General features: G+C 37.9%; 1 protein-coding gene across 1 annotated transcript in view; it reads left to right on the plus strand.

The window, feature by feature from the left end:
• The window catches only part of LOC121425445 (WD repeat-containing protein 11-like), a 32127-nt gene extending 17789 nt beyond the window's left edge, over positions 1 to 14338 (plus strand). Inside the window, exons 15-24 of the mRNA XM_041621500.1 lie at positions 358 to 526; positions 1073 to 1184; positions 2714 to 2930; positions 5778 to 5951; positions 7296 to 7391; positions 9051 to 9216; positions 10227 to 10324; positions 11720 to 11865; positions 12623 to 12702; positions 13577 to 14338. Coding sequence (XP_041477434.1) covers positions 358 to 526; positions 1073 to 1184; positions 2714 to 2930; positions 5778 to 5951; positions 7296 to 7391; positions 9051 to 9216; positions 10227 to 10324; positions 11720 to 11865; positions 12623 to 12702; positions 13577 to 13716 — 1398 coding nt within the window. The 3' untranslated portion in view covers positions 13717 to 14338. The remainder of the gene's footprint in view (positions 1 to 357; positions 527 to 1072; positions 1185 to 2713; positions 2931 to 5777; positions 5952 to 7295; positions 7392 to 9050; positions 9217 to 10226; positions 10325 to 11719; positions 11866 to 12622; positions 12703 to 13576) is intronic.
• Positions 14339 to 23010: the final 8672 nt, after the last annotated feature.

Consider the following 23010-nt stretch of genomic DNA (forward strand, 5'->3'; position numbering starts at 1 on the left):
ATTTGGTGGTGATTTTTTTTTACCTGACTGCTAAGAAAGCATGAATGCTTGTAAGCAAGCAACCAGAGGACCGACGGCTTAGGGTCCTCTCCGAAGGACTGAGGTACTGAGGATTAATGCCTTACCAAAGAGCACTAGCGCACCAAGTGGGAATCGAACCCGGGATACGAATCCCCCGCTCTGCCGTCTGAGCTATCGCGCCTCCTCATTACAGTTGCTAAAAGGAGAAAAGCTGTCAGTAATAGACTGTTATAGGAGAAAATTGTTGTCATGCTAGCATGCTCAACATTTAAGTTGAGACCCTTATTTTATGCTATCATCAGTAAATCTTTGCTGCCTCTTCTGTTCTGTGTGTAGATGCAAGCTCTTAGTTCGCTGAAAGGTGGGAAGGATGATCGTAAACCCGTGGACATGGACTGGGCCGCGTCGGATAAACCAGTCGTGCTTAGTGTGGATGGGTGTCTGAGGGTCTATGACGTTCATCTGAAGACCTCATGTTGGTCTATTGCTGATGCTGAATTTGTTGGTGAGTGTTTTGTTTATCCATCCACATAGCTGCCAAGTAGTACTGATTTTCAGTATTTAGTACTAAAAAATGAGAAGAATACTGATGCTTTCATACAAAATACAGATTTCTTAAGTTCAGTTATATGTATTTTCCTATGGCATATCTTTGAAAATACTGATTTCCTCACCAAAATACTGATTTTCAGCTTTCCAAATACTGAAATGTACTTGTTCATGTTGACAGCTCTGCATCAATCCACCCACCCATCCAACCACTGTGAATGTATTAGAAACATTGATCTAGCAGTGAAAGCTTGTTGTGAGTGGTGCAATTGTGACAGTAATGACGTCATTTGGCCTTCATAGTGATATTGAAAATCTCTAGAAATTCCTTCTAGACAGCTTTAAATATGAACATAAAATGTTCACAGTGCAGGGGCTAGGATCCCCTGCCTTTGGAGATTTTTCACCTTTGTCATATCTGTATGCAAAATAGGGGGGGGGGATTTGATATGTTTTGGTTAAGTGTTTCTTTTGCTATTTTTTGGTTTTGTTTTGTTTCCAGAACCAGTATTCTGCCCATATCTACTGTCCCCCAAGGCAGCCTTAGCCATGAAATACACAATGCAGCACCAGCCTTGGAACAAGAATTATTCTCTTCAACTCACAAGTGAATAGTAAGTCTAATTTCAATGGCCTTGTCGCTTTCAGATCTTGACTGTCGAGGACAGGGATTTATGAAATTGGCCTTAAAAAATGTGGAGTTGAAAAATATGAAAGAAAAATAATAACCAATGATAGCGATGATAATGATAGTAATAATGAGAAAAAAGGGGTGGCAATTAGGTCAGGGATGTAACTACATACCCATCTCTTCAGCAATCCTTTCCATGCCCTACCTTTTTTTGCAAACATTTGTATGTTCTTATTGTGAACTAATGATTTCCTTAAAGGAGAAGTCCACCCCAACCAAAAGTTGATTTGAATAAAAAGAGAAAAATCCAACAAGCATAACACTGAAAATTTCATCAAAATCGGATGTAAAAGAAAAAAGTTATGACATTTTAAAGTTTCGCATAATTTCACAAAACAGTTATATGCACATCCTGGCTGGTATGCAAATGAGGAGACTATGATGTCATCCACTCACTATTTTGTATTTTGAAATGTTCTAATTTACTCCTCACTGTCAAGTGATACAACGATTAATTCCTCCCTGAATATGTGGCATTGGCATTGTTTAATACTATATGTTTCAGTCAAGTTGGTCCTTATTGTCAAATCAATAAAAAATGAAATATTGTATAATTCAAGCAATAAAAAACAAAAGAAATAGTGAGTGATGGACATCAATGACTGACTCACATATCACTGTTTTGTAAAAAATAAGCGAAACTTTAAAATGTCATAATTTTTTATTTTACATCCGATTTTGATGAAATTTTCAGCACTATGCTAGTTTGATTTTTCTCTATTCATTCAAGTCAGCATTTCTGGGGTAGATTTGACCTTTAATCATTTAATAAGTCATTTGGGATTTGGTGTTCAGTGCATAGGCACTACTGTATAATTTTTTATTGTTAGATATGGAAAAAAGAATGAAATGTTGTGAACAAGAAAAGGAAGATGAAGAGGTAGAGGGGAAAAGGAAGGAGAGGGGGTGGGGGATTGTGGGAAGGGGGAAAAGGAGAATGGAAGAGGGGAAAAGAGAAGCAAAGGTGGGGGAGGAGGGAGCAAGAGAGGAATAATAATTTTGTAAACAAATTGATGGTAATGACACATCTTAGTTGCGTTTCGTTTGTTTCTTTAAATTTTGCTTTGAATTATTGAAGACTACATTTCAGAGCATTGTGGCCCAGTTAATTAGTCTTCGGACTTTGAAACAGGGTCTTGGGTTCGAATCCCAGCCATGGCGTAATTTCCTTCAGCAAGAAACTGATCCACAATGTGCTGCGCTCAACCCAGGTGAGGTAAATGGGTACCAGTAGGAAGTAATTCCTTAAAAAGCTGTGTGCGCTATGAACGCCTAGCTTAGCCGGGTAATATAGGAGTGCCTTGAGCACCTAACAAGGTGGATATGTGCGCAATATAAATACCCTTTATTACTATTATTATTTTCCCCGGCAATTTAATTGAATTTAATTGAAAATAGAGCGCTAAGAAACAAACATGTACCTACAATCTTATTTCTTGATGATTTTTTCAGTGAAACCCCCGACGACGAGAACATCATCAAGTCTGTGAACGAGCAGCTGAAGATCATGCCAAGTGACATCAGACGTTTCCTCCCAGACTGTCCCCACGGCACGGCTCAGCGCTGCCTGCTGGCTGCAAGGCTCTTCGGCGATGAGGCCGAAGCTGAATTCTGGAACGTCGCCCTCTATTATCTGCGAGTGGAACGTGTCAAGAAGAGTCTCGGAATGGTAAATGTTGAATAAAAAAAGTAATAATGGAAACTTGGAATATCAAGTTCTTTGATTTGTGGGAGTTATGTTGGATATTAGAAGTGCATAAAAAAACGATAGTGTGGGTATGGGACTATGTTCATCAAAAAAGTGGATAGAAAATGGTTATCACCAAATTTTCCTTAATTAGTTATTGGGTAAATGCGAGATCAAGTTTGAGTCCCCTAGAATGGAACGAGTCTGGGGTCTTGCAGTGCTGAGGATCTGTCTCAGCTATCCACTGAATAGGTTCAAGGTTCAAAATTTTATTCATACCAACATACCACATTTTCAACAATGTCAACAACTCAGTACAAACAATAATATTATACAAGACAAACAATATTATACAATACAAATTATTATAGGTAAGCATAAATAAATATCGTAAAATATGAAAAGTGTACTTAATATATTAGAAAAAAAGTACTATAATGCATTCTTGTAAATTGTTGTAATATAATGACAGAGAAAGAAAATGTGAGGTGAAGATATGGGGAGCCAAAGGTAAAAGCAGAGCTTGTTGGTTAAAGGCTCCAAGGAATATGCAGTGAGAGTCCCGTAAAAATATCAATACGACAAGAGAGGGATAAATAAAAGGGCAAACAAAAAGTAAACAAAAACTTGGGATACACAAATACATAAATGATGAGTAGGAAGAAATAAGAGTAGAAAGCAACAAATTGAATTCGAGCCTGTAGGAGAATGGAAATAATCATTGTTAAGAGTGGGAAATGGAAAATTTATGGCATAAGGGAGCAATGAGAGGAAGGGACATCTTCCAAGGATTAAGACAACCCACGCGCAACGATGATAAAGGAGCAATGAAAAAATAAGACGTAAAAAAAATCAATTTGGTATAAACCAGTAGAGCAAATGGAATGAGGCTATAACTAATAAAAAGATACACAACTGTGTTCGTACTAAGTATAGTCCTTGAGAAGATGGTGTTTCAGCTTTCGTCGAAAGACATATATTGAGGGTGAATGTAATAGATCATTATGGAGGGCATTCCAAAATTTTGGACCTGTAAAAGTGATATTCCTTTTGGCATATGAAGTTCTTACACGAGGAAGATGAAACAGATTACTTTGCCGAGTAGGATATCCATGGACACTGCTATTTTTTGAAAAAAGGGAGGCAATAACACAAGGTATATCATTGGCATTTTAAGCGATACATAAAGATTCCTAAGTTATAGGTATAAAGATCAAAAATACGAAGTAGTTTGTTTTTTAGAAATGATGGAAATGTATGAGATAGGTAACCAACACAGTTAATATTTCTGATTGCACGTTTCTGGAGTAATAAAATCCTATCAAGCAGGAATTTTGCCCCGTTGCCCCAGGCTAAAATACCATAGTTGAGGTAGGATGACATGAGAGTAAAGTATAGTGATAGTAGAATATGGTGAGGAAATTCATGTTTCAGTTTATTTAAAACTCCCGCGTTTCGAGACAAAAACTTACATAAGTAGTTCACAAATATTATATGATGTCTGCTTGCTCTGGAAATGGCTCTACAGTGCGTATCAAAAAAAAGTTTACACTTAGAAAATATCCTGTAAAATTATACATAAGTGACTTGTTGAAGATTTTTCCACATTTACACCTTGGTACAGATCCATTTAAGCAAATGACACTTAAAATGTCGAAAAATATTTCCGCTTGAGTGAGCACCACTTACTTTTGAAAAGTTGGTGAAAAATGATTTGCGCAGAACTTTGAAATAGCTATGCGAATAAAAGTAGACCTTAATCATGAAGAACACGTGTAGTTTAGCTATTAAAATTGATTTGAAGATATCCTTTACCTTTTTAAACTTGTTTCATTGCCCAAACACTTCGAAGAGTGTATTGCGCCCCACCCCACTCCCCCACACACCGAAGCCATCGTGACGATATTTGCTTTACACTGAGTTGTGATTTACATGAAATGGCTTAGGCTTGATTTTCATTTTGCTAATCACTCTTAAGCTTGGGAAAAGTGTGGAGAAATAAGTATTAAATGAAAAATGAAATGTAAACCCACTTTAAATGATAAAAACTTAGTGACAAAATGCTGGAGATGTCTGATATAAACTTTTGTTCAGATTCAGTAATGTCCTGAGATCCAGCTGGTGCAAAAAGGATAAAAGGTTGTGCTTACAAAGTGTTGTAATTTCAATTTGGGTGGCAAAGGGTGTTACAAAATGCTTGAATGAATCTGTTTTATTTCAATTGACTACAAGAGCAAGGGAAATGTAAGAGAGATGTTTCACAGAGTAAGTTTGATTTCGCCATTTCCCCTTGACACAGCGTGAAAACGAGCATTTCTGCGCAAACAGATTTCTGCGAACTTTACAAAAATGGACAGTGCTCACTCAAGTGAAACATTCTGTCCAAACTTTTACTTTCATTAGATAGATGAGACCCAAACACAAGATTGTATGTGAAAAAATCATCCACACATTGCATATTTTTTAATTCCCAGGGCTTTTTCAAAGTGTAAACTTTTTTTTGATACGCACTGTATAATGCATTACACATGTCAATTTGGGACAATAGGACAATTTTGTATAGAATATATGAAGTGCAAACCAATATTATTATCAATTATACTCTCATAAAACTTATTGCTCACTTTTGTCTTGTGGTGAAGATAAGCAAAACCCATTTTAAATGTGTTGAAAATTGATAAAATCTGCTGTTGCTCTAAAATAAAATTCCTCTTAACATTTTTTCATAAAATTTAGGCATAACATATTTTCATAGAATTCATCACAATTTTTTTTCATAACAGTTTTCATGAAATTTTTCATAAACTTCTGTCCTTTTTTTTCTTGCAGTCTAAAGAAGATATCCTCCAAGACGATCCATTGACTGAGTTTGGGATAGATCCTCCTTATGATCCAGCGGCCAACACACAGACGAGCGACTCCACCAAACCAAACCAAGTCACATTGAGAGAGCTTCCACTGGACATGTGTTATGATGTCCTCTGTGATAATGTCACCTTTAGGGTAGGTAGACCTCCTAGTTTGGTGTCAATCCTTCTTCATTTTACCCCAATTCCTCACTAAATCAATATACAAATAGTGAGACATGAGTATGATGTTACAATGTTTGTCACGCCCACCAGAGGTGAAGTCGAGACTTAAGGATCCAAATATCGTCCGTCCGTCACAAACCTTATGACACATAACTCCACAACCGTAAGTCACTTTCAACCAAACTTGGATGGTAGATGGTTTTGGGGGACTAGCATATTATGCTACAGTCGGAGGTCACATGGTAAGGTCAAAGGTAATTTTCAGGTCAACGTTAAAGCTTACATGCAAGACTCTTGTATGACACCTAACTCCGCAACCGTAATTCACTTTTCAACAAAACTTGGATGGTAGATGTACTTAGGGGAGCTGCATGCTGTTGTGTTGGGAGGTCACATGGTATGGTCAAAGTTCATTATGAGGTCAACATTAAAGTTTATGTGCAAGGCTCTTATGACAAGTGTTATTCCATCCCAGTCATTTCACAATGAAGTTTTGATACAATTCTGTTGCGTGCCCATGCAAATCATGATATTTCTGGTTATTTTCATAAGTGGGCGAGACACAAAATCGCTTTTGCCTTGTTTCGAATAAGGCTTAGTGGTGTCGAATTGTTTATATCTCTATCACTGGATGCGAAATCTTGTGCTATTGCTTAAATAAGAATATTCAATGTTGGTGTACAACGCCTTGAAAGTTAGCAAAAATATGAATACTGGGAAATATAATCAATTTGTCCTTTGTTCATCCATGAAAATGAGGAAAGAATAATTGAAAGCAAAAAGCCAAATCACTGGGCAGTATATCCAAGTGTGCAGCATCATCATCATACCTTCAACAAGAGAGTGCATTTAGCGGGTAGGCATATCAAGTACAGTCAGTAATAATCAGTTCTTATATAGTGCATTTCAGACCTGAAAGGACTCTCAATGCCTTTTACAGAAATAAAATTACACAACATAAGGAATTACTTAGAATAACACTTAAACAACATTAACATTAATCAGTTACATATGGTATAAGTATAGCTAAAGGTATATTTGAATGCTTCAATAAAGAGAAATGTTTTAAGTTGGGATTTGAAATTTTAAAGAGTGAGGGCACTGTAGGAGAGGGACCTTTCGCCATGCGTCTTAGTTCTTTGTCTAGGTACTTGTTAGGTAGTTGTTGAGTTGAGGATCTAAGTGTTATTTTGATATGACCTAATCATGCAACGGTACAGTTTTGGATGGTACAATACATGTGCATTGGTGTTTGGTTTTTATGCTGCAGTATATTCACCTTCTAAATAAAGGTATTTGTCTTTGTTTAATGCAGAAATACCAGCTGGAAAGGATCCTGTTGCATGATGGGAAGAGAACGACTTACGAGCATACCATGAAATGTGTAGAGAACTTCATTCTCCTGGGCCAGGTAAGTGAAAGGTTTTGTTGGTTTTATTTTTGGAACTAATTGATCTCATGAAGTTGATTAGTATTTCAAACTTTATGAGTCATTTCACCTGTTTCTCTATAAAAGAAGAAGAAAAAAAGGAATATTTATATAATATTGACTGGCCTTGAGGGGAACATCAAATATATTGCTAGCAAAAGAATCATATTGGCCCGAGTCTTTAGACGAGGGCAATATGGGTCTTTTAAGGGCAATATATTTGATGTTCCCCGAAAGAAGAGCCAGTCAATATTTTTATTATCCAAATCAGATATCTAGAGCAAAAATCGTGATAATGGTGATATTTCTTTTTAAAATAGTTATATTGTGTCTTGTTAATATAAGGGTTTAGGCTCTGCAATTTACCATTATGACGTACTTGCAAGCGCTTGGATCCAGTGATGTCTTTATTATGACGTATATTGTTGGCGCGCAGATCCTTATGAAGCGTATCTCTTTATACGCATCCTCAAATGCCCGGATGTGAGACCAGGGAAAATACAAAGGTATATTTTGCGTCGTCTCTGCATGCAAAGTAAATATGCGCATTGAGACCGAGGAAAATACAAATAATATACCTATCCCTTCCCGATATTTATGAATCTAGGGCAATACAGTTTTGTAAATGACCAGATCAGCTCATTAAAAATAATGTATTGAAGACCCTCCTTTTGAATTTGCAAATGTAGTAGGATTCTTCTGCCATTAGGACATAAAGGCCCGAATTCACAAAGGTGGTTTTGAAAACCCACGGTTGAATCCATGGTTTATGCAACTTTCCTGTATAAATTACGCTTAATTTAGCACGTATCGGCTGCAGGTATGAAAAATGTCTAATCCTGATGCGCGCTTTTGTCACAGTGGGCTAAATCGACGCCTGTCGCCGTGGTTATCAACGCTATTTTATTCATGAGTCCACTCTTCAAACTGTGGACTCATGAATAAAATAGCATATCTAACCATGATAACAGCCGTCAATTCGGCGCACTGACAATAGCGCGCATCAGCATTGGATATGGTTTTATACACGCGCCTGATACGCAGTAAATTAAGCATAATTAATAAAGGAAATCTGCATAAACCATGGACTCAACCGTGGGTTTTCAAAACCACCTTTGTGAATTCGGGTCTTAATGCTTTTTGTTACAAGTAAACAGTAAAAGAGGAGATAGTATCTAAAGGGATTTTTTTTAATCTTCTATTTCTCATGTTCCTATGTTGATTGGTCTTGACACGACCTTTTGTTGACTGGCAACAAAAGGGTTTTATAAATGAAGGACACATTTTGTTGCCATAACAACTGAGAAAATGACCCTTCCTACTGCGTATGCCCATTGCATATCATATACTCGTCGGTTTTCTAAGTGCCACTCTGCTGTCTGATTGGCTAGAAGTTGGAGTGAGCTTGCTATCTAGTTGTAAGGATTCGACATGTCAAATCCTTACGATTTGTCTCTGATCAGTCTGTGACTCTCATGTTGACAAGAGCTGTGACATCACATATCCCCTCTCTCCAATCGTAGACCAGTCGGGTCGTGAGGTGTGCGGTTCCCTTATAGTGCTTAGGGATGCTGTTCCGATGTATGAAGCACTGTATAAAAAGGATTATTATCATTATTATCGCTTTCTTTCACCCTGCAGACTGACCGAGCTGTGCAGCTGCTCTTGGAGACGGAGCCAGAGAATGAGAGTTACCTGTTGGATCTGATGAGGGCATGCCTTTGTGCCACTGCCCAGGAATCAGGGTCATCGCAAAGCACCATCAAACTGGTCGCTACCAGCCTCATAGCAAATGGAAAACTTGCTGGTGAGAGAATTATATCATTCATTGCAAAGGAAATGCATATGAGAATTTCATTGGCTATCAGAACATTAAAGAAAAAAAGGATTTCAATTCAACTTCATAAAAATTATGTTGGTATATGTATGTGTTTAAAGCTAAATGATAGTAGTTGCAGTAAAACACTGATTTTGTGAGAAGGTCTGTAAACCCAGGTTAGGTGTTACTATATCATCGTGGATCTAGATCTGGTACGGTTACATAAACTGAACTTTGTTAAATCATAAAATCTAAGCTGAAAAACGATCACACTGAAGATCGCCAACACAGATAAGCACACGTGGGACAGTATATTATTGACGGAATAAAGACCAGACGGAAGTGATCGAATCTGCGCTTATTTTGCTTATTTCTTAGTAATTACACAATTTCTTCCAGAATCCTTTGGCACATATTTTTCATTCATACAGACACCTGGATGGTCATTTTATTAGATTCTGTAAAAAGTCATTTTGAGATCGTTACCACAACTGGCATGTATCTTTAAATAGAGGTTAATATTATTCAAGCATATTATCAAATATCAGGCCTGTCGTACCATTGTTGATTCATTCTCGGATGCATCCGATTTGTAGTGAAGTGTATTATCAAATAATTGATTGCAAGATTGAAGGCAATCACAATAAATGGGATGTCAAAGGAATGAACCAGTGTCTTGATAATAACTTTTATAAATAGAAGTAATGTAAATTAGAGGTTTTTGATATTGAAATACTGCCGCAGAACCTTTATGAGAGGTCACAAAATTTATGTGATTATCCGTCTGTGATTAACTGCTATATTTTATTTTCACCAGTGAGGATTTTTTTTTTTAATGATGTAATTCCAGAAGTTTCAAACCATCAGTGACCACTTTTGCTGTGTCATTATGTTGCTTATTTTGGTTGTTCTGTCAGCTAGAAACAAACTTTCTCTGTACCTTTTTTGTTAGAGACCAAAGAAATCTCTTATGTATAAATGTTTGTATTATTTTACAGAGGGAGTACAGTTACTGTGCTTGATCAACAAAGGTATTGATGCTTGCCGATACCTACAGACGTATAACCAGTGGTACCAAGCTATGTGGTTAGCCAAGGTAAGAACTTACTGCCACTATGGCTTGAAAAGCCTTATGATCTTCATTGTATTATCAAAATGGAATTCTCACATTACACTCAACGGGGATTTTTCACAGTTAATGTATTGAAAATGCTCATCGAATGACTATGAACAGCTTGGAAGTCTTTGTCGAAAAGTAGTAAACCCAGAACAGCAGTTTTGTCCTGAAGAAGCTGAAGAAAATTGCAAGTATGTCATGCATTGAAAGTCCAGAACGAAACTGCTGTTCATTTGATTTGCCAATTTTTGACAAAGACTACTTGGTTGTTCATTGCTATCGAGCGAAAACTCAATAATCACTCATTTGGTACATTTTTACTTCAAAAGATGGGTTGAGAACCTGTACAGTCTTATCTTTTTAATAATTATTATTTTCATCAACATTGAGGTGCATTTAAGTGACTGCCCTTGATGAACAAAGTTTTTCTCATTCGTATTTAAGGTACGTCTAAGTGACTCTGAGTGTAATGAGGTCATGAGAAGGTGGGTTGAGAACCTGTGCAGTCTGAATGTTAAGTTGCATTTAAGTGACTGCCCTTGATGAACAAAGTTTTTCTCATTCGTATTTAAGGTACGTCTAAGTGACTGAGTGTAATGAGGTCATGAGAAGGTGGGTTGAGAACCTGTGCAGTCTGAATGTTAAGTTGCATTTAAGTGACTGCCCTTGATGAACAAAGTTTTTCTCATTCGTATTTAAGGTACATCTAAGTGACTCTGAGTGTAACGAGGTCATGAGAAGGTGGGTTGAGAACCTGTGCAGTCTGAATGTTAAGTTGCATTTAAGTGACTGCCCTTGATGAACAAAGTTTTTCTCATTCGTATTTAAGGTACGTCTAAGTGACTGAGTGTAACGAGGTCATGAGAAGGTGGGTTGAGAACCTGTGCAGTCTGAATGTTAAGTTGCATTTAAGTGACTGCCCTTGATGAACAAAGTTTTTCTCATTCGTATTTAAGGTACGTCTAAGTGATTCTGAGTGTAATGAGGTCATGAGAAGGTGGGTTGAGAACCTGTGCAGTCTGAATGTTAAGTTGCATTTAAGTGACTGCCCTTGATGAACAAAGTTTTTCTCATTCGTATTTAAGGTACGTCTAAGTGATTCTGAGTGTAATGAGGTCATGAGAAGGTGGGTTGAGAACCTGTGCAGTCTGAATGTTAAGTTGCATTTAAGTGACTGCCCTTGATGAACAAAGTTTTTCTCATTCGTATTTAAGGTACGTCTAAGTGATTCTGAGTGTAATGAGGTCATGAGAAGGTGGGTTGAGAACCTGTGCAGTCCCAATGTAAACCAGAAGAGTATAACCTTACCTTAATTTTAAGTTGCATTTAAGTGACTACCCATGATAAACTAAGGACTTCCCATTCATATTTAAGGTACGTTTAAGTGACTCCGAGTGTAATGAGGTCATGAGAAGGTGGGTTGAGAACCTGTGCAGTCCCAATGTAAACCAGAAGAGTATAGCCTTACTTGGTGTCCTTGCCATGGGGAATTTCACAAAGGTCCTTCAAATGCTACTCAGGTTAGTGTTAGTGTATCATTTCATGGTGGAAGAGTTTTCAAGCTTACATTTTGTAATGTATTTTGAATGTGGTCCTATAACAACAGTTACCTTTATTCTTAATTTCATGGATGCATAGCTTGATTATTATTTGAAATATTTCTGAGAAGTATATGATACATAATATGCATTATTTTATCAGTATAGATCTCTATTTATAACTGCCATTTTAGCATCTTTGTAAGCTCTGGTAATCAGGGTTCAATTTGTTTTTGATAAGGAAGTCAGAAATGGCAAGACTGTTTTACGCTGCTTATCATTTGTATTAACCGAACTGTTTTCTCATTATTTCAATTATGAAATAATTGTTAATATTATTATTATTGTAGTTGTGTTTTGCAGACAGATTTTTAGTAGTGCCAAATTTGCTCAATTGATTAATTGAACATAAGTCTTGATCGGATGCCTTAATAAGTTATTTCCCTAAAAATAAGTGATATTATAGAAATTTTTAAATGAAATTACATTGCCCATGCTCACTTTAAATGATGACGGACAAATGACAACATATAGAATTTCAACTAAATTTAAGTATTCCCAATGAATAGTTCATTTTTGTAAGAGTTAAACTACAATGGCATGTGCACTTATCTGACGACAAGATTATGAAAAGATCCTAAAAATTATATTATTTCTTCTGTTATTAGTGATATTTTGATATGGTAGCTTTGTTATATCATTACATTACTTTGCATCTTTTGTTCCTTTTTTTCTGTAGTTTGCATTACTATGACCGTGCGGCCATGTTTGCCGAGGCCTGTATAGAGTTTTCAGTACTTCCTGAGGATGATGATACCAATATCCTTTACAATCATTTATCAAGTGAATTCCATGCTGTTTGTATTTTATAATATTGGTATGGGAGATGTAAAATACATAGGACAGGTAATATGCTAACGATATTGCATTCCGGCAAGCAAACACATGGACCGATAATTAATGCAAGGTTTTATTGTATCCAAAAAGTGGTTTGCATGTGCAATAATTATTAATATTCTATCCTTATGTGAATAATATTATATTATGTATTATTAAAACTGTGAAGTAGACATAGTAGTAGAAGTACAGTAGTGGTGGTGGTGATGGTGGTGGTGGTAGCGGTAGTAGTAGCGGTAGCAGTAGTAGTAAAAGAAGTAATAGTAGTAGTAGCAATAGTAGCAATAGCAGTCGCATTAGTAGTGGTAGTAGTAGTAGCAATAGTAGCAGTAGCAGCAGTAGTAGTCGCAGAAGTAGTAGTAGTAGTAGTAGTAGCAATAATAGCAGTAGCAGCAGTAGTAGTCACAGAAGTAGTAGTAGTAGTAGTAGTAGTAATAGCAGCAGCAGAAGTAGTAGAAGTAGCAACAGTTATAGTAGTAGTAGTATTAGCAGTAGTAGCAGCAGCAGTGCCTTAAATTTATTTTTTTTAGGATGAGGCCTCTTTAGTTCGGGTACATTTCTGTATTGCAGTAAAAATGGGAAAATTAAAAGGTCACAGCAAATCTCCGAGGCCAGTGTGAGGGACATTGAGGCCTATCAACATGGCAGCCATATCCATGACCCTTCAGATGCCTTCGATTAATTTGGGATTAATTTGGGTCAACTTAAGGCCTGCATATTTTTTTATGAGCTTGATTCAATGTTACGTATCCCAGTTTCTCATATGGTCATGTATTTCTTAACAGAATGAATGCACAGTCTCTGTTGGAGAGGGTGTTCCTGGAGTATGCCCGCTACCTCCTCGCGCTGGGGAACAAGAAAGCCTATGGTCACTACTGCAACAGGGCTGCGGAGAAAGCCGAGAAGGTCATGCAGGATATGGAATGGATGGAATGAAAGTCTCAACCTTCCAGATCTCTACTCCACCCGCCATCACCCATCGTCCATAATTGAATCCATCAAATACTGCAATGTTGGGACCGTAATCATTACATATTGTCCTCAAATCATACGTATTGTACATAAATCATACATATTGTGCACAAATTATACATATCATTCATAGATTTATCTTGAAAATTAATGTAGCTTTGTAAGAAAGCATACTGACTTATGATAGTGACGATGATAAGCCATTCTTGTACAACACATACACATTATAATCTGTCATCACCTTTTCGTAGTTTGATTTAATACTGTGATGTGTTCACTCCTCTCTCTCTCTCCCTCTCCCTTTTTTCTAGACTCATGCAACAGGATTTAGATCATTGTCATGCACTCACGCTGCCTCTCTGTTAACGATAGATCTCTTGAAATGTAACCATATACACAACCTTGTACAAATTAAACTAGAGGCCAATATCTAGGATACATCGAACTTAAGTTCTGGGTAACTTACCCTAGAAATAAAGATGTCTGGTACATGACTCGTAGGTCCTCACGTTAGGCCTTGCAAACTGCAACTGCCATCATGAATGGACTGACGGACATGTGTCCTGTGCGTTTCACCTGTCTCTCTACATCATGGGTGGAAATCACGGGGGATGTGTTCCCGCTACTCAAAATAGTAGGGGAGACACAATATCAAATGTCCCCCCTACTATTTTTGGTCTTATATGATGGTAAGAAAAACATTCAAAATCATAAAATCATAAATAAAACATGTATTTTGGGATGAGGTGACCTTACTTTTGGTTTGAGAACCTTTTTTTTGCTTGTCAAATTTATATTCGGCGAAATGATCTTATATTTTGGGTGATAACCTTTTTTTATGCTTCACAAATTTCCCAGCCCCTTGTCCCCCCTAATTTTTGGGAGAGATTTTCGCCCCTGCTCTACATGTATGCAAGTTCACATAAAATGACTGAATTTCGTCACAACACTAATAGCAAAATGTTGCGAAAACTGAGATTCAAGCACATAAAGATATCACACAGCCAACTTCTAGCTACAGCTCTTACTCCGCATACAATATAACAACTCTCGTATTGCTAGGGGTGCTCGTGCACTGCGTTTGACACACTAGTCAATAATAGCTTTCGAGTTAATATCTATAGCGCCTTTACAGGCTAATAAACTACATTGTTGTATACTTTCTATCTGCATCTGCAGAACAACATGTGAGCTGATAGAAAAAACTGTGTCCCAATTATTATTTTAGTCCATATATGTTTTTTTATGTACAAGCTGGTGCATGGCCATAGCTATGTGCACAGACAGTCAAAAGGTCTTGTGTGGTCCTCTCCCTGTCTTGGTGCTCCTCCAAGGCTCTGAAAACATGGGCTTGCATTGTCCTGGTCTGTCTTCTCTGATGACAGGTGATTAGACGCCTGTCCACCATGCGCACCGTTAGATCTACGAGCTGTGACTCCTTGAAGAGCAATGACGACAACTGATACTCACCCATACTCTTGCCTCCCGCTCTTCTGTTGAGTCTGGGGTTGTAACCTTCAGCGTCTTTGTTGGTCCAGGCTCTGAAAACAGGCTTGCATCGTTCTGGTCTGTCTTCTCTGATGACGGGTGATTAGACGCCTGTCCACCATGCGCACCGTTAGATCTACGAGCTGTGACTCACAACTGATACACACCCATACTCTTCCCTCCCGCTCTTCTGTTGAGTCTTCGGTTGTAACCTTCAGCGTCGTTGTTGGTCTTGATGGCCTTTCCAAACATTGACCAGACTCGCACTGGCCAGGTTGGGTTCGTCATCCTTGTTGACTCTAGGTAATCAAAGAGCTGGAAAGATAAAAAAGAAAATGAATTATTGTCAATATTATTAATATAATTGTGTATCATAAGTTCAAATATTTCTTACTTCTTATAGTTACAATGATTTGCCATGCATGTCTTCTGGTAGCTACTAAAACATTTTCAAATTTAATGTCATCTACAATTAAGAAGCGAATGCTTTTCTTATAATACAGTAAATTGAAACTTGATTCACTCTTCAAACATATCATTTCAAATGTTACACCTCCTACCTAACCTAAAAACTTGTTTTGCCTATTTTCACGAAGAAACAGTAATGAAAAAATAAACAAAAACAGATATTTTTTGTTCAACTCAATAGTAATTCTTCTTAAACTTTGAATTATAAAAAAAAAACAGGTCATGAACTTTGGTATGCCTGTATGTACTATCAAAATATGATTCATGGTACCTAACCCTATTTTCATCTTAAAGAAGTTAGAATACATTTAGTTGTGATTTATTACCTCATCTACATGGGACTGTCGCTCTGAAGCCGAAGTCGTCGGAACTCGGGGACCACTTCTACTGGCAGGAATGGTAATGCCATTAGCTGTTGTAGAAGAAGCTTCTCCTCATCCCTCGTGTACATTGGTGCTAGGCCAAGGGCTTGGATCTTCCGGTAGACAGACTGCTTCCAGTGAAAATTACAACCAACTAGATGTGCCGGTAACAAAACAAACGTAAGAAAACATCCAGATTAATACAAAAATTTGAATAACTTGGAAATAAGTCACTTTGTTTTGACATTAGACACACTGAACAGTTGATCTTCACTACTTAGACCAGATAGAACAGGTAAAAAACTTTTACAAAATTGTGCATATACATTAAATTTTATTCTTGTGATTAAAAAATGGAGTTAATAGAATACAAGAAAGTTCATCTTCTGCGATAAAAGTGGTAACTTGAAGAGAAAGGATCACAAAATCAAGTCAGCTGTTGAGCGGGGCCGAGTCGAGCACAGCTAATACACGTGCCTATGGGAATCGCGCGCTGTAGGAAAAACGCCTAAAATTCCACTTTTAAAAAAATATTTCAGCAAAAAAAAGAGTAATAGAAAGTGAAGAACATTACCATCTTACCATACCTGTATCTCTAGAAAATTGTTCCAAGAAATTTCGAAATGACAAAAAAAAATAGACACAAACTTGTGGAAAAAAAAAATCATGAAACGAGAGGGACAACTCGGCCCGTGGTCTGAGATGTCCCTGGGTCCGAGTTGTCCCGACCCCCATAAGTATACTTCAGGATTGATACATTCTGACTTTATGCCTTACAATCATCTGTGTAGCGGATGAACAATAGTGTCGAAAGCACACAACCTTGAGGTGAACCTGTATTAATAACCATAGCTTTGGATATTGCATTTTTACTTCAACTGTTTGCCTACAATTTAAATCTTTGATCTACAAGATCAATCCCAGCCACACAGCTGTCAACATTTTCCCTCAGATCTGCGAATCGTTTCCGAGTTGAGTATCATTGGGTTTCTGTTTTCTTTGATTACTTCTTCAGGTAGACAAAATATTTTTGCATCTGGATAAAACTGATTTGAAAAATATATTAATAAAACAAAAATAAATCATTGATATCACAAACATTTCATAACTTATATCATATATAGATGTAAATGAGGTGATGATGCAAGATGTAGCTTTCAGAGATTTTACTATGCAAACTTTTGGCCGTTCGTCTGGCCTTCATCAGGTCTGTATTCATAGAAGCAAACAGAACAAAACACATGCAAATAAGGTCATGATAACAAGAAAGTTACAAAGTTACAAAATGTACTGAACAGAAAGGTGACAAAAAGAATTAAAAAAAAAGAGGTATGAAACTAAACCGAATTGCTTTTTATAATGGAAAACAATTTGGTAAGTTAAAATTTGAATTAGTATTTACAAGTGTGGTCGTCATAACGTGAATCTACTTCGGCCACATGTGTATTTGGTGCTGCATTATATAATGATTATAGGCGTGACAGAAATAAAGAAAGGCTGCGGGACGTAGCAAATTTTTCACACTCCTTTTAATGCCAAGTTTGTAATTAAAGTGAAATTAAATTGGCTATGAGGTGGGGAGTTTCCTATAGGTCCAGAAGGCTTTAAACCTTGGTCTCATAATCCAGTCTGTCCATGACCACAGTAGCATTCCATTTGCCTTGAAAATATTAAATAGACTGGGGTTAACCGAAGTCAGAACTTGCGAGATCTGGATGCGAACTTTGTCTGATTGTGACCAAGTAAGGTGTCTCAGACTAGATTCAATCTTCTGGATGAATTCATTTTGGTTAACTTTCGTGGGAGCCATAGCAAAATTAAGTCATTATGAAAGAACTTGGTGCTCATTCTCAGTCAACTGATGTTGATCAAGGTTGATGACAGTTTTGTTTGGCTGCAAGTTGAGTCAAGGCTTGCAGTTTATTTCTGGGCTGGCGTCTGGTGAAACGAGGACACCCTTGTCTTCCGAATACGCAATCTGTGCCACTAAAGCAGTTTCATCTTCAGCGATCATTACAGGGACTTTGTGAAGGTTTTTCACTTCCATTACCTCCTGGTATATCTTCTGAACCAGCTGGAAATTGTATTCAAATAATCCTGGCTCGAGAGAAATGGGATTGTTTTTATGCCAACGAAATATCGAGTGGATTTCTGGTCCGGAGATGTTTATAGACACAAAGTTGGCCAGACGAGGCCCACCCCACAGTAGAATAACCTCGAAGTAGCTCAGCATTGGTGCAGAATATCTTTTACCACGTTTTTCAACATTGAGGTTCCTGGAGATCAATTCTACACATAACATGCTTGTTCCCGAGCTTCCCATCTGCTGCCCTTTGGAACTGGTAGGCAATGGCTTTCGTCGACCATCTTTTGGCTTATTCTTCCACTTTCTACCCATATGTCCTGTATCTCACTGATAATCTTGCTGTTTTGCTGGCAAGGAAAGAAATCCATGAGTCCCTCTCTTCGATAGATTTCTGCTGTTGTCAGATACTCATTTCCAATACTGGATGTGTCCCTTTTGCCATCATTGCTGGTTTTTTGTTGGCGCATGTTGTTTGTAAAGGTGCCAAGCTGTGTGCATCTTACACTCTGAAATGTCCCTTCAATGTGAAATGGACCACTTTTAAGTTGAAGAGTGTGGGTCGGGTGTGGTTCAGGATACCAAGAGAGAGTTTTTTTTGTCAGTGCCAGGTTTGGTATCATTTAGTAATAGTTTCACATTAACAACAGTCTTTTTTCCCTTTTCAACATATGCGTAGGTTTCCTTGTAAAATCCAAATCATATATGTTGATCTTGTTATCAGCAGATGACTTGGTAGGTGAGGATGGCTTGAAAAACTGAGTAATTCTGAGTAACTTGGGTGTTCAAAGTTTGTGTTGCTCACTGTTTATGTGTCGTCCAACATTTGGGAGGTAACAGACAGCATTCAGTGATATTGAGTCCCTATAATGCAAACAGAAGGCAACACTTCCATTTCAGACAAACGTGTTGGGATATTCTTTGTCAATGGCCGTGAAACGATGAGCTTCTGGGGTAGTTTGAGAATTAGTGGTAATGTTCACTTGGTGGGCCGCACTGTTAAGGTGACGTCTAATAGGTCTGACCACTTGTTACCCTTCCCAATTTTCAATCTTGGTCTGGCAGTGCAGACATCTGATTTTGGTACTCCCATGTTCTATCACAAGCATCTGTAGTGACTAAATCAATTCAATAATCTATGAGTTAGAGACATAAAAATATATCTCTTCAAGCACTTGTTGTATTAAAAATGTAAGACATGCCTATACTCTTAAAACATTAACAAAATACACTTCCTACTCTTAAGGAGTATATGTCCTTTCAAAAGTAAAAGCTCACAAGCTAAATAACATGTGAAATATCTGATATTTTATATTAAATGAGAGAAATGCCTCTTATATTATCATGGCAATAAAGTCAAACTGGTTCACTATATTCATTCTATAAACTTGTAAAAATAAGAGTAACTTACTGTCAGCATATATATAAAGGGGTATAACGGGTGTGGCTACCTGGAGCTAGACCAGCTCATAAAACGGGTCCTCTCAGAAGGAGAGCTGGCTGCAGACTGATTAAATCACACTGAATTACAACATAGCAGAATCATCCAAGCCAAGAATACAAAAGAGAAAACACCTGAAGTGCATGCCTTGCATTGCAATATACAAGAGGTCTACATAGCACCTCACAAAGGAATCTTAATTACCATTACAAAGGCTGCTCCTAACCTAGGCTATAAAATCAGACTCTGTTAGCAAAGATAGGGAAAGTAATCAAGATTGTGATGGCCTTAAACCTGATGAATGTGGTCTTTCATACTTCCATTTCAGATTTCTTCTGTCTCCATCCTTGTTCCCTTACCATCTGATGGGGGATCTTAGGCCGTGTTTATGCTTCCACTTTTCAGGCCAGAATCAGTGTTTCCAAACGTGATTAGTCCAAAACATGGTTGCGTCCATGCTTACTTTCATGTAAATGCTGTTTCAAAATGCCGATCGTAAACTCACAAAAAGGTGCATTTGTAAATGTTGTTTGACCAGAATCAGGCTTCCTGGGGAAGTATAAACAGAACCACGATCGTAAACCTGTTTAATGATGTCATTTGGTGCATACTTTTGGCGAGATGAAAATCCGTGGCCAAATGCAGTCGTATTGCTCCATGTTATCTCGTCAAATCAACACTCGGAAAAAAACTTTCAAAAAAAGGCGCGCCCAATTTGACCTCGCTTTCCTTTTCAATGAAAGTTACGATGCGAAGCCAGCTTGAGATCGTGATTTCGCCTCTGAAAATTTAAGCATAAACATCACTCCCAGAACCACGTTTACGATCGGCGTTTTGAATCGACGTTTGAAAACGCTGATTCTTTCCTAGCATTGGAAGCATAAACACACCCTAAGTCTAAGCATGGAGTCATATGTGACACTGAAGTCCCACTTGATATACTTGGTGTCATTATATCCAGAAAATGATAGCCTTTTAATTTTATGACACCTATGTAGATCTACACGGATTTAGAGTATTTTCCTCTATTTATTTGTGAAAAGATATGGATGTCCCCTACTTCTAGCGATGGAGCATCCATAACCTGTCAGATTCTTTTTTTTTTATTATGTTTTGTTTTCATAAATAATCAATTACAAAAAAATCACATTATTTACATAATTAGACGTGATCGTAAACAAACAAACAAAAACTCTAATTGTTTTAGTTTGTTCTGGATTTTGTTACTAACCTGACAGATTCTTGGTATCTTGTACAAAACAAGTTTGATCTCCAATGTTCCGACTGGCCGCTTTTCAGAAATGCATAGCCGATCTGGAGCTCTGCCCCTTCATAAAATTCTGGTGGTGCTTACCTTTTTTGTGAATTTTCTCAAGTGAACCATGTGTTAGGAAGTATTTAACTCTGTGTATGCACTGTACAACAGGGATGTAACTGGAGTTTTGTATAAAAACCTGAAAATGCGAAGCGGAGCGAGCGAAGCTCTCGCGCCTTACGGCCGGGGGTCCAGGGGCCCACTTAAGGGCCCCTGGTGGGGTCCAGGGGCAACGCCCCGGTGGGGGTCGAGGGGCGAAGCCCCCGAAGCCAGAGCATTATTGCACATTTGGGGCCACAGGAGAGGCCATTTCAGGGTTTAAATTGTAAAAAAAATTACCTTTTGTGTAGGTTTCTATAGACTCTTTCTTGCAGATGACAAGCTTGAGGATGGCTTTGGTGTCAACTCCCTAGTCCTCTTTGGTATCCTATAAGATGTGACTGAGCTTGAAGGTGGCTTTGGTGCTGACTTGGCTTCAACATTTGCTTTCTTCACTTTCATGAGTTTCTGTCGCTGGAAGATTTGCTTTTTAGCCAAGGCAGCAGCTTTGTGGACATGGGCTGTGGCTCTCGATTTGGGTTGAGATGACACTTCACTTGATTTATGTCTTTTTCTAATGACTGGTGGCTTATTGCTGGACTGCCTCTTCCTCTTTGCATTTAGTCTGGATTTTGCAGTGAGCATGTGGTAACAGACAGATTTGTCCACTGGGGATTTGAGTATGTTGTCTCTGCGGTAGAGTTCAACAGATGTCACTCCTTTATTCATTAGATCATATCTGACTGTTTGTATGGAGGCAAATGTTGTGACATCTAACCTGTTTGTCTTCTTTGTGATGATATTATTCATCATACTGAACGACTGTTCAATTCTTGGACCTGTGAATATGGATAATGCTGCACTAATAGTTCTCTTCAGAGCTGGGTAGTGCTGAAATACCTCTCCCCACCATTTATCCACTCGAGCGCCATCATTAAATGGTGGCAGTTTTGAGTCAAGCTGGTACTGGGTGCATTGGAGTTTGTATTCATCCATGTCATCAGCCTGAATATCTACATTAAGCAGCTTTGGAAGCTTCGTCATATATTCGTTTGTAACAGAATGTCCCCTGGCTTTTGGATCTATTGATGATAAAATTCGCAAGGCACGATTTGTGAGGGGCAGTTTTTGCTGCATGTACTTTCCAACCTCTGTATAAGCATCTCTGACTAGTTGCAAGAATGTCTTGACAGCATCTGGCTTCATATCCTTCACGATCTCTTCCGTACGTGTACCAATGACAAGTTGCGATAACTTACAAGTGATGTTCTCATTGATCTTGAGATTAGCTAACTGGTGTGCATTCATATCAACCAAATTCTCAAGCTTGATGAAGCGTGCAAGGAAAGTCCGAAACAAGTCAGTAACCTCATCATGTAGTTTATGGACTAATGGTTCCTTCTGTTCAAATATCAACACAAATGACTTGAACGAGGGTAGTACCGCCACATACAATTCTATGTACAAGATGGTAAGCTGATAGAGATGAAACAATTTGTGAACAATTCTCTTCTTTCTCGCCAATCCTTGCTCCGTTAGATTCTTCTTGTGAAATCTATCATGTATCTGCTGAAGTTTTTGTCGACCATCATCAGATACATTGTGCCTTGTCAGTATAGCTTCAAGTTCTGAAGTATAACTTGCAGTGAGTTCTGAATCAATGAAGCAATAATAAAGGCATCTGAAAGGATCCATCATGCTCTTTATCCTTGCTGCGGCATCATAGGATGAGAGCCATCGATGTGGTACCCTCTCAACAGGCAAGTTACATTTGACACCTAAAACTACGCATATCTTCTCCAAGTGTTCTTTGATATCAGGGCTCCACTTCAAGTCGTTGTACAAATCATCTGCAAGATGTTCTACATGCTGGTCGAAAAAGCTACAAAACTTTTTCACTGAATTGTGCGTATGGTGACAGATGTCACCATCTATGTCCAAAAGATGTGGGGCAACATCTCGCAGCCTGGTTTCAAAACCTGACTTTTTCCCCCTCATGTATGCCGCTGAATCAGATAATGAGGACACAACATTGTCCAGTGGTATGTCATCATTCTTCAAT

Source organism: Lytechinus variegatus, chromosome 12 (genome assembly GCF_018143015.1).
Source record: "Lytechinus variegatus isolate NC3 chromosome 12, Lvar_3.0, whole genome shotgun sequence".
Classification (NCBI taxonomy): domain Eukaryota; kingdom Metazoa; phylum Echinodermata; class Echinoidea; order Temnopleuroida; family Toxopneustidae; genus Lytechinus; species Lytechinus variegatus.